General features: G+C 41.6%; 1 protein-coding gene across 3 annotated transcripts in view; it reads right to left on the bottom strand.

The window, feature by feature from the left end:
- Nucleotides 1-13,106, bottom strand: part of MPP5 (membrane palmitoylated protein 5) — a 211,368-nt gene that overhangs the window by 35,362 nt on the left and 162,900 nt on the right. For all 3 annotated transcript variants that reach the window (XM_030214105.1, XM_030214106.1, XM_030214107.1), the window contains 3 exons: nt 9,431-9,592; nt 6,713-6,790; nt 3,421-3,604 (listed from right to left, as the gene is read on the bottom strand). In XM_030214105.1, the coding sequence (XP_030069965.1) occupies nt 3,421-3,604; nt 6,713-6,790; nt 9,431-9,592 (424 nt within the window). The remainder of the gene's footprint in view (nt 1-3,420; nt 3,605-6,712; nt 6,791-9,430; nt 9,593-13,106) is intronic.

Genomic DNA, 13,106 nt, shown 5'->3' with positions numbered 1-13,106 from the left:
AGCACTCACTATTCTTCAACAGTGCACACTACTGAGAAACTGTGTATACTTTTGATGACACAGAAATGAAGTTTGTTTTCTTCCTGTCATTTTGTTTAACAACCATGTGAGAGATGCTATGGGAAATGTTTTAAACCAGGGTAGTGATCCCACATGGGTGCAAAATATTCGCTTAGGTTCATGACCTGGGCAGGCGGGGGAAAAAAAATACCTTATCTGTCCAAGCCTCCTGATGAGCTTGTGTGGGATCCACAGAAGTTGGGGGTTGATGGCATTGTTAGCTGCAACAATGTAGGACAGCTAAAGTAGCAATACGGATGGAAAGGTAAGCTTCTGGGTTTGCGTACTTCCTGTGGCCACAATAACGGTAAGTTTGACAAGCACTGTTTTATACATATACACATCCCTCATGTTGACTTCTGTGCATGGCTACATGGGTTCAATTCCTGATTCAGGTCTTTCACCTTCTACATTGGAAGGGTAGGGGAAGGAGTACATCATCAGTTGTTAAGTGTTACCATCAGTACGTCAACGGTAACACTTACAACTGCATTTAAGGCCCATGATTACAGCATTCTGGAAGGAGTCTTGGAAGGAGTACACAGCTTCTGTATCAATTCATGGAAATGACAGGACTAACCTAAGTTGTGAAGGGATATCACCTTGTCACAAAAAATATTCTCATGTTTCCTCTTAATTTCCTCCCCTCAGTTTCATATTATGCCCTTGAAATTCCTTTTCCATGGAGCATGTGCCCCCACTCTATAATTTACTGAAGCCTGTCACAATATCAGCGCTATAAGTATGAGAAAGCATTAAGATAACCTACATAAAGTGGCAGTTAAAACCTTAAAAGGTAGGGGAAACAAGATGGCTGCCGAGCTAACACGTTAACCGGCAGTGCTCCTGCAGTTCTCTAACGTTACCTTTAGAGATGCCGAAGCGACGAGGCAAGACCGCTTCCCGGGCCCCAGAGCGCACGGTATCTTCGTCTCAAGACATTCGGTCCTTTTTACAGATGACTGCAGTACCATCATCTACTGCGTTTGGATTGTCGGGAGTTAGCCCGCTGATACAAGCTAGTGCAGATGGAAGCACAGCGGCGTCTCCTGGGCTCGAGCTCACGCTCAGCCCCGACATACGGGAACCGCCCCCTCAGCCTTTTGGCTTTAGCACTCCTTCGGAGACGACTCTAGACCGTTCCCCAGAGAGTGGTGAGACCGACCAGAGTCGGGAGGCGGAACAACGACCGTTTGGAGAGCAGGGTGCCTTGATTGAAACGCCGATTATATCAACTACTTCGGTGCGAAGTGTTGCTGGTTTGAATACGGATCTGTCCTTACAGGAAGAGGTAATAATACCACCACTTTTTTCTTTTCAAATGCTCAAACCAGCTGAAGTAACTATGGATTCTTTGTGGACTCTGATAGCAGACTTAGGAAAGTCACTTACTCCTCAGATAAATACATTAAACCAGGAAATGAAAAAGCATGAGGAAAAAATAAAGAAGTTGAACATAAAAGTAGGGGAATTGGAAAAGACAAGGGAGAAAAATGATTTAGATATGAAAATACTTCAAACACACCAGGTGGCAATGATGAAGGATTTATCTTCATTAAGGAGAAAAACTGAACTTCTTGAAAATACTGCTAGAGGTAATAATTTACGTTTGTTAAACTTCCCTAAACATATAACCAAACCCCCTAGGGAAATGTGGAAGAAATATTTGATGGAGATACTTGGGATAAAAGAAGAGTTGATTCCTCCTTTTACATATGTTTACTATCTTCCAATTAAAGAAGATTCTGATAAAAAAGAACAAGACCAATTAATGAATGTTACAGCGTTACTAGAAACTACAGACATTGAAGATATAATTCCAACTACGTTAATAGTGACTGTGGCGCTTGCACCAGATAAGCAATGGTTGATGTCTATGTTCTTTAAGAATAAGGACAAAACATTTCTAGGTCAGAAAGTTCAAATGTTTCCTGATGTCTCTAGAGAGACACAAAAGCGCAGGAAATTATTCCTATTAATGAAACCAGCAGTAATTCAGCTGGGAGCCACATTTTTCTTGCGGTATCCATGTAAGTGTGTGGTAAGATACCAGTCAAATAAATTTACTTTCTTTGATCCGGCTCAACTAACAACATTTCTCACTTCAAGGCAGAACAGGGGCAGTCAAACATCAACCCATTGAATATGTTTAAACGCTGTCAACACTGACCTGTTATCTTTATTAGCTCTATCCTGATAAAAATACTTCAAATATATTCCATTTCCAACACCTTGTTTCCAATTGTGGACTTGAGCATGAAGTTAAATGTTTTTCTTGCAATTTATTTTTATTTTCCTTATACTAGTTTTGCAATGTATTGCTTTTCAAACAAGTATGTACTTGATTATAAAGCGTAAAATCTTATAAATAAAATAATAAAAAAAAAAAACCTTAAAAGGTAGTGTGGTTAGGGATGAGAGTGGGTTATGAGTACCAAGTTCCATATGGGAATTTGTCTGCCTTCCTACCAGTTTCCCATCTGCTGGTAACAGGGCACATACCCATCCGTAAGGAACGGAAGCTCAAGCACATGTATCTGGTCTGGATGCCATCTTTGTTCCTCTTATGATATAGATCACATACAAATTTGCTAATAACCTATTGCAATGACCCTAGAAAGGGTCTTGGGGGTGGGAAGAAAACGAGCAATTTGTTCAGCACTAGCAGAATTCTAGATGCTGTACTCTGAGCAAAAGTCAACTGCTCACCTCTCTTCAGGTGTCTAACTCAATATGCAATAAATATAAACAGTTTATTACAAGGTTCATTCCTGGTTTACTCTCCAGTACTAAAAAGCTCTTCCTTTTGCTCTTTATTAATCCTTAATTGTACCTCAAATCCTTAGGCTACTCCTCAAGGCTGAAAGGCTAGTCACTGGAACTGCTATTACCTAATATACTTGCCTTTCATTTAGGTTAACAAATCAAGAAAGAAAATGGAAAGGAAAGAGCTTTGTTCTATGTGATTAAGTAAAATATAACATACTCCAGGGACCAGCTTTCAGCAATAATCACCTTGGTTCTGTTAACTTCTTCAGCAACTCAGTTTAGATGGGTTAGCAATATGTGGTCCAAAACCAGAGCAGCGCAAGTACTGGCAAATCAGAACAAATTCATTATTTCATGCACAGTGTGCAATAAACCTGATTGCTAACAATAGTTTTTGGAGCCTGGGTCTCCTGCTTAAAAAGAAAACACTACAAGAACAGAAGGAAGTTATGTGAAAGAAGGTACTTTGGCACACATGGCACCAATTAGACTGATGATTTATAAATGCAGTAAACAAATGTTTAAAAAAAAAAAGCACCAATAAAATCTCAGGGTCAGTCACAGACCAGAATAGCTTTTACTGAGAGGTACCTGGTACAAGGCCTGCCAAAGGCTGATTGTCTTCATCTCCATCCCGGTATGCTTGCCACCAGTTTGGGTCTTCTTGGCTTATCACGTGGAGGATATCACCCTTCTGAAACGATAGGCCTAGCTCTCGGCAGGGAACATAGGGATCATCAGAAGGATCATAATCAAAATGTGCTTTCACATGTACCTAAAGAAGCAGAAGACAGGGTTTATATAAACAAGTGTCAGATTAAAGGTGTTTTTTTTTAACTCTCTCCAGCAGCTTCCACTTGTTCCTCTAAGCTTCCAGAGTAATTAGAACAGACTACTCTTGGTCTTTTCTCCCCATTCATTACAGGGCTACTTTTACCTATAGGCGGCTGAGGGGAGATATGATAGAGGTCTATAAAATGAGTGGAGTTGAACGGGTAGATGTGAAGTGTCTGTCTGTGCTTTCCAAAAATACTAGGGGCATGCGATGAAGCTATAAAGTAGTAAATTTAAAACGAATCGGAGAAAATATTTCTTCACTCAACGTGTAATTAAACTCTGGAATTCGTTGCCGGAGAATGTGGTAAAGGCGGTTAGCAGAGTTTTAAAAAGGTTTGGACGGCTTCCTAAAGGAAAAGTCCATAGACCATTATTAAATTGGACTTGGGGAAAATCCACTATTTCTGGGATAAGCAGTATAAAATGTTTAGTACTTTTTGGGGATCTTGTCAGGTATTTGTGACCTGGATTGGCCACTGTTAGAAACAGGATGCTGGGCTTGATGGACCTTTGGTCTGTCCCAGTACGCAATACTTAGGTACTTATGTAATTAGTTATCCCCAGACCTTGCATAATAGGGAGCTCTACAAGTAAAAGCAGTTATGAGGTGGTAGCCACTTAACCCTCCATTTGACTCAGGTACAAAATGAGTACCTGTATATAATATATAAACCGCTTTAATTGTAACCACAGAAAGGCAGTATTATCAAATCCCATCCCCTTTCCTTTAATTACATCCTTTCTAAAAACAAAATCTTGCAAACCCATTGGATCAGGACCAGGTTACCCTGGCAGCGGGGAAGAGTAGCCTAATGGTTAGTGCTGTGGGATTTGATCCAGGTGACCTGGATTCGAATACCACTGCAGCTCCTTGTGACCTTGGGCAACATTGTGAACCCTCTAGGGATAGAGAAAGTAACAGCATATAATGTGTACAGCCCTGTGTACGTCTAGTAGCACTACAGAAGTGATTCATAGTAGTAAACTCTGAAGCTGAGCAACACACAGGGAACAGTGCTGGAAAACACCACCAGACCAGCACACAAAAATACCTTTGGAATGCTCGACCTTAACAGCATACAAATTTTATGCACACTGTGCAAGAGGGAGGAATGTGCCTGGCGCATGTGCAAAAGAACTGTGCATTAAGCACAGCTCTTGTGTGCATGCCCAGCCAAACCGGAAAGCAGGAAGCCCATGCTGAGCTTGAGTGGCTGGTTCAAGTGAGCTGTTTTTTTGTTTTTTTTTAGATGATACACAGCTTTAAAAAGAATCACCCAAAGAAGTATAAAAAGCAAAGCATTAAATTAATACTAAAAGACCAAAACTTGCACACAAATAATGAGATCATAATCTTAGTGCAGGCTGGAATAGCAGAACCAGGCTTTCACTGTAGTTTTTTCTAAACAATGAGAAATCCTCTTTTGAAACAATCCAATGCCAGCTCAGAGCTGGTGTCAATTTTCCAGGGTTAGGGCAGTGTTTTTTTGTGTGCTGTTTCTCTAAGAACGGGAGGGAATAGCTGATGACCTCATTTGCGTCTATCTGACTACATCTTAATGTTATTTGCAGCTATCTCTGGTGTGCACTCTATTCTCTATGCTAGTGCCCTCTGAACATGCTGACCAAATTAATACTGGTGCTAGTCCAGAGTAATCGCCTCTAGCGCCAGCGTTAGGTTTTGAGTATCAGCCTGAATGGGAGGGGGACGTAGACAGAGAGGGAAGAAGAATAAAAGAATTGTTACTATGAGGAGACGTTTAAGCTGTTTAACGAAGGGTGAAGAACATTCATGTAAAAAAAATAAAGAAAATATAAGAAAGATAATTTTGAAAAACAGTTTCAATGTGAGTAAAATGGTTTTTATTCCTACAATACGGCTTTTTGAAAATTGCCTATCCTCAATGCTGGTAAAATTATATGTGATGTTCAAACATGCCTATTTCTTTCCATATAGTCTGAAGGCAATTCCAAGGGCATGTTTAGGTCAGGGCACAAAATCTGCAGACTGCAATGTGAAATCTACACATTTAACATCCCTTTAAATTTCTTCATGCATAAAAGCGGGAACAAAAACAGAAAGCCCTTTGCATCTGTGGCAATGATGAAAGCAAAAACTACATAAATGCAATTTTGATTACTAGCACACACCTTGAGGCTAATTCTCCATAGATCACCTAAAGTTAGGTGCCAGGATGGTGCACAGTAAATACAAATTCTATAACTGCAGTCAAGTACGCAACTGCTATTACCAGGTACTTGTAAAAGTTCACATTTATAAATGAGCACTTATGCCAGCTCAATAGCTAGTGTAAATACTCATATCTAACTGTAGGCAGTTAGGCATGAAAATGCTAGTATTCTACAAACCATGCACGAAACTGCCTGACATGCCCCGACCTACCCATTCCCTTCCCAGGTCCATGCTCCCCTCGAAACTAAGGGCAGTTACATGTGTAACTACTAATTCACACCAAATAAAGTCAATTATAGCCTATTATAATTATCAGCTTATTATTAAATTAAGTGCACAACTGACCTTATTCTATAACTTGCATGTGCAAATTTGTGCACTCGTTGCGAATTTGGGTGTGCAACTTTCTAGAATTATGGTAAAAAAAGATCACACAACATTTTTACCAAAGCTAGAAGTTCTCTAAACTGGAATAGAATTGTATGTTAATGATGAAATGTGGATAGCTTGCTCTTTTGAAAAAGTCTCGATATGAGACCCTGTTCACTGGTGAAGAAAAAAGAATATTCTGTGACTGGTTCTCTAATGTAGTTCTGTAACAAAGAGAGAGAACTATTCTGTTATATAATTTTGCTAAACAATTAAAACCGTATTGAACTTGAATGCTTAGATGTGATTTTAGAAGTCACTTTAGGTTTATTTATTTTAGCACATTTATAAGGTTAGATAGAGCCTTAAAATAAACACTTACATTTATTTTTTTAAAAGAAAAGCACTGCATGAAAGTTACATGTTATAAATGACCATTTTAAATACAAATGTCTGAACCCTGGAAAACTGCAGATTACCTACCACAGTCTCCTTGGCAGGTGGCGGCCTGGTTTGCTGACTTGGAATCAGTATGAATGTCAAAGTGCCATGCATGTCAGCCTGTGATGAAAAGCAAATTATCTTCAGTTATCTACCACACAAATCCAAGAGGCCTACTTAAACCTAGCAGGCAATTGCTCTGGATATGCTTGACAAACCCACAAAGAATTCCAACAGACACAGCTGAGCCCAGTATGGGACACATGACAAAGAAATTAAAAGCTGACTGAATGATGAATGATTTTGTCAGAGGAAATGTGGCTGACTTGTCAGTTCACCTACACTTTACTTGTATATTGAAAAATTAACACAATTTGCTGGCAAAAATCATTCTTGTGGATTAATGTAATATTTTAAAATTTTGAGAACTATAGTCCTTTCATTTTTAATGCACTCACTTGATTAAGTGAACATAGCTCTCATCAAAAATGTACCAAGTTAACCCAATAAAAACATAACTTGTGCATACTAGGACTTTGGTATGACCCATCAAACCCCAGCATCCTATCTCAAAAGATGGCCAGACCATTTCTCAAGAACCCAGCAGGGATCCTCAAGTGTCAACTGCAACTTGTTTACTGAACTTTATTTCTATATATCCACATACACTAATATGACGGCCATGCTACCTTATTCAGACATCATCTTTAGTTCATTTTACACTGACTTTGTGAAGAAAGTGCAAAACTCTTGAAAGTCAGTCAAGACTGTTTAGTCCTATTCTTTTGTACTGTTCTATGTAAAGTATCCTTTCTTTCTTGCCCTTCTACTCTACTATTCCCATTTGTATCTGATATCACCCGGAGTTCTCTCTCTCCGGTTTATGTAAGCCACATTGAGCCTGCATGTTTGTGGGGATAATGTGGGGTATAACTACCTTAATAAATAAATAAAAACTAGTTATGCAATAAAAATTATTTTAGCTACATCTAGTTTGCTGAGTTTATTTTTTTGTAGTCAGAGAAATTTAAGTTAATTAATTACATGTTTATAGTCCTCTTAACCAAAACAAATATTTATTAAGGAGGGTAACAGTCAAGGAAGATACTAGAAACAGAAACGAGATTTACATAATAAATTATATCAAAACCTGTTAAAATAAATGTCATTAAAAATCAGATTATACTACTTCTTAAAAAGAAAAGTTTTTAACAACAACAACAACAACAAAAAAGACAGCATATAATCTGTTTGTTCATGTAACAGTAAAGAAAAAATCCCAACATCCCAGCCCAAAACCTTCTTAGATCTCTTTTCCAGGTCGCTAATCTAAAAAGATTGAGCAGAAGGTAATGACACTGGTCCTCTGATTGTAAACTACAGAATGGGACATACCACTTAACTCAGTTCTCATATTTGTAGGCGATAAGCCGTGTAAGATTTTTAAACACGAACAGAATCATCAAACTCTAACCTGGCTCTAACGGAAGCCAGTTAAGCGTTTATAATACGGAGTTACACTGTCCCATTTTGAACCTCCAAAGATCATCTTTGCTGTTACATTTTTCAAAACCTGTAAATGGGATAGTTAATTATGAGGTAATCCAATCAATCAACAAACTAGTACAATAAGTGTAGATACAATCATTGTTTGAATCACTACTTGCAAATATCTTGGGTCCGAATAAGTCCTAATATACCTTAACAGGTGTAATTGACTATATATCTTCACTAAAACTTTCACCAGAGTATCCATTGTTATGTGAGAATCCAGGTAAACACTAACATCTTAATCTCACAGCAAACAGGGTACTTGCATACCTGCTAAAACTGGAGAATTTATTATTTTTTAATTAGGATTTATTTACTGCCTTTTTGAAGGAATTCACTCAAGGCGGTGTACAGCAAGAATAAGTCAAACATAAGCAACAGACAATTACACCAGTAAAAATATTCAAACAACAATATAGAGTATGGCATAGTATACTACTTACAATGTCAACACGATATGTAATAAAACATTTTAATACAAAGGTTTAGTGCTACCCAAAGTACATTTGTATTTTCCAGGTTTAATTTCAGGCCTTTCAAATCCATCCAGCCCTGGATGCGGGAAAACTTATCCATAATTTCGTACATCTGTGACACAAGAAAATCTACAGACATATCCCTATACAAATCAGCAGCACTTTTTTTGAGGGGGTACTTTGGGGTATTGAGTACTGGCACCTTTTCCATTGTCTGCTAAAATTGACCCGTGGTTCCTAAGTTTTAATGAAAGAGCTCAGGCTCTACACATCAACTCTGCCTTGTCATAGATTCTGTGACTGGTTGCAGGGGGCCTGGCTATTGTGGGGTGGGTCCCTCAGTGATCACCCCAACCCTGAAGGGTGGCCTGGCATTTGAGTACTGGCACCTTTTTCACTAGAAAAAACACACTACAAATCAGACAATGGACACATGCTCTTATTACGTGGGTTTGCATTCCTCAGACTGGTTGGGTCTGGGAGAGATCTGAAGATACTACTGGTGATTTGAAGTGCTACTGGTGGGAGGGAGGCCAATACACTTTAGTTTGGCTAGAGCACGTGAAAGTTCGTATTACAGGAAGGAATAGTTAAGAAAATAGAAAACAATGAAGACTTTGTATAGTGGGTCTATGATAGCAGTTGTAAAGAAATGTATATGAGACACCACACAGGTAGATGAAAAAGTGCTTCACAACTGTGCCCAAAACATCTACAATCAGAGTCAACTTACCAACAACTCAAAAACTTCATTCACATCTTTCCCACGAATCTCGATGCCATTTATCTCCAGCACTTCATCCCCTTCATGCAATAACCCACTCTTCTCTGCTGCCCCACCTTTCACTATTCGACTGATGATCACAGAATCCAGTTCATTCCGCACAGTGGCTCCCTATGCAATGGTCAAAAGATCAGAGAATAAGTTAACCAGTGAAACAAGCTTCTACTTAAAACGTTTTGAATTGTATTCGTTAGACTACAGAAATGTGAAAAATGTACTAAGGTGTAAAGACTTTTGCAAGGCATTGAAAATGCCTCAATAAAATTGAAACGGATTACATCCAAACAGTAGCTGGATGTGCTGACTGATTTTGTGGAGACTGGAAAGCAGTTAAGGAATGGTGAGGGAAATCAGTGTGCATCAAACAAATTATTATGTTTATTTTCTGAAATCAGTTTTCATAAAAAAGATCTTTTAACCTCATTGTAAGTTATTTAGCTACACTGAGTTGTTTGGTACTGAGTAAAATGTGACATGTCTGAATATGACATCTAACAGTTTACCTGGGCACTTTTTTTTTTTTTTGGGGGGGGGGGGGGGGGGGGTGCCTCCAGGACCAGGTTTGGGAACTACTGATTTATTGTCTGCAGGACCTCACAAAATGCAGCACACACAGGTTGCAGAAAAAAAAAAAAAGTCAAAGCACTTTGGGACCCTTTTACTAAGCTGTGGTAAAAGGGGCCCTGCGATAGCGATGGTGGCCATTTTTGACGTGCACCAGGGCCCCTTTTACCACAGCAGGTGAAAATAGCCAAAAAATGAAATGGCCTTGCGGTAAGTTCGCAGCTGCTGCGTGGCCATTTTGTGGGGGAGCACTTACCACGATCCACTGAGATGGCAGTAAGGGCTCTCAAGCTAACCCGGCGGTAACCGCAGAGTAACCCCCTGCGGAAATATTTTTTCAGTATTTCCACTAGTGTCAGAAATGGCACGCACTGGGGGCACAGCCCCATTTATTCCTTTTTGTACATAATCAGCCCTGTTTCCTCACAGACTTGGTACTTCTAATAAAGTCTCTTCAAGCACAGTCCCAGTTTAAGTAGCCTAAGTTTCTCTATCATAATCACAGTTCTAATAGCCTGTCCCAGACATAGCTACATAGTTCCCACAGCCAAGGGATAACTGACCTACCTTGGCTGTCTCTGGAGACAGACTTGAGGCTTTTTACAACACAGGATGAAAGTGTGTGAGTTAAGCCCACTCCTCTTCCCTGGAACTCCCCTCAGGTACTGCAGCCAAGCCAGAACACCCTGGGCGGATCCTTGCTCAGCCTCTCCTTTATCTGTTCCTCTCTAGGGCATTTAACTTCCTCCCTGCCTGAGTCCCAGACTTATGACTCGGCAGGTAAACTCCACCTACCCTAAAGAGGCTCACTACAAAAACCAATGAAGAAGTGTTCCTAAGAAAACCTATTTCTGTGCCATTCTCTCTCACAAAGGAACACTTCTAAAAGAGCAAGCATTCACTATAAAGCGAATGCTACATACCTGTAGAAGGTATTCTCCGAGGACAGCAGGCTGATTGTTCTCACTGATGGGTGACGTCCACGGAACCCCCTCCAATCGGAATCTTCACTAGCAAAGACGTTTGCTAGCCCTCGCGCGCTCATGTGCACTGCGCATGCGCGGCCGTCTTCCCGCCCGAACCGGCTCGTGTTCGTCAGTCCCGTATGTAGCAAGACAAAGACAAGGGAAGACACAACTCCAAAGGGGAGGCGGGCAGGTTTGTGAGAACAATCAGCCTGCTGTCCTCGGAGAATACCTTCTACAGGTATGTAGCATGCTTTCTCCGAGGACAAGCAGGCTGCTTGTTCTCACTGATGGGGTATCCCTAGTCCCCAGGCTCACTCAAAACAACAAACATGGTCAATTGGGCCTCACAACAGCGAGGACATAACTGAGATTGACCTAACAACTTATCCAACTAACTGAGAGTGTAGCCTGGAACAGAATAAAACATGGGCCTAGGGAGGTGGAGTTGGATTCTAAACCCCAAACAGATTCTGAAGCACCGACTGCCCGAACCGACTGTCGCGTTGGGTATCCTGCTGCAGGCAGTAATGAGATGTGAATGTGTGGACAGATGACCACGTCGCAGCCTTGCACATCTCTTCAATAGTGGCTGACTTCAAGTGGACCACTGACGCTGTCATGGCTCTAACATTGTGAGCCGTGACATGACCCTCAAGAGCCAGCCAAGCCTGGGCGTAAGTGAAGGAAATGCAGTCTGCTAGCCAATTTGATAAGGTGCATTTCCCCACAGCCACTCCCCTCCTGTTGGGATCAAAAGAAACAAACATTTGGGCGGACTGTCTGTTGGGCTGTGTCCGCTCCAGATAGAAGGCCAATGCTCTTTTGCAGTCCAATGTGTGCAGCTGACGTTCAGCAGGGCAGGAATGCGGATGGGGAAAGAATGTTGGCAAGACAATTGACTGGTTCAGATGGAACTCCAACACCACCATCGGCAAGAACTTAGGGTGAGTGCGGAGGACTACTCTATTATGATGAAATTTGGTGTAAGGAGCATGGGCTACCAGGGCCTGAAGCTCACTGACTCTACGAGTTGAAGTTACTGCCACCAAGAAAATGACCTTCCAGGTCAAGTACTTCAGTTGGCAGGAATTCAGTGGCTCAAAAGGAGGTTTCATCAGCTGGGTGAGAACGACGTTGAGATCCTATGACACTGTAGGAGGTTTGATGGGGGGCGTTGACAAAAGCAAACCACTCAAAGCGAACAACTAAAGGCTGTCCCGAGATCGGCTTGCCTTCCACACGGTAATGGTATGCACTGATTGTGCTAAGGTGAACCCTTACAGAGTTGGTCTTGAGACCAGACTCAGATAAGTGCAGAAGGTAGTCAAGCAGGGTCTGTGTAGGACAAGAGCGAGGATCTAGAGCCTTGCTGTCACACCAGACGGCAAACCTCCTCCATAAAAAGAAGTAACTCCTCTTAGTGGAATCTTTCCTGGAAGCAAGAAAGACACGGGAGACACAATCCGACAGACCCAAAGAAGCAAAGTCTACGCTCTCAACATCCAGGCCGTGAGAGCCAGAGACCGGAGGTTGAGATGCAGAAGCGCCCCTTCGTTCTGGGTGATGAGGGTCGGAAAACACTCCAATCTCCATGGTTCTTCGGAGGACAACTCCAGAAGAAGAGGGAACCAGATCTGACGCGGCCAAAAAGGAGCAATCAGAATCATGGTGCCTCGGTCCTGCTTGAGTTTCAGCAAAGTCTTCCCCACCAGAGGTATGGGAGGATAAGCATACAGCAGGCCTTCCCCCCAATCCAGGAGGAAGGCATCCGATGCCAGTCGGCCGCGGGCCTGAAGTCTGGAACAGAACTGAGGGACCTTGTGGTTGGCTTGAGATGCGAAGAGATCTACCAAGGGGGTGCCCCACACTTGGAAGATCTGGCGCACTACTCAGGAGTTGAGCGACCACTTGTGAGGTTGCATAATCCTGCTCAACCTGTCGGCCAGACTGTTGTTTACGCCTGCCAGATATGTGGCTTGGAGAAACATGCCGTGACGGCGAGCCCAGAGCCACATGCTGACGGCTTCCTGACACAGGGGGCGAGATCCGGTGCCCCCCTGCTTGTTGATGTAATACATGGCAACCTGGTTGTC

The sequence above is a fragment of the Microcaecilia unicolor genome, chromosome 9 (genome assembly GCF_901765095.1).
Source record: "Microcaecilia unicolor chromosome 9, aMicUni1.1, whole genome shotgun sequence".
Lineage (NCBI taxonomy): Eukaryota > Metazoa > Chordata > Amphibia > Gymnophiona > Siphonopidae > Microcaecilia > Microcaecilia unicolor.
Note: the sequence above shows the minus strand (reverse complement) of the source record. Positions and strands in the feature narration are given on the sequence as shown.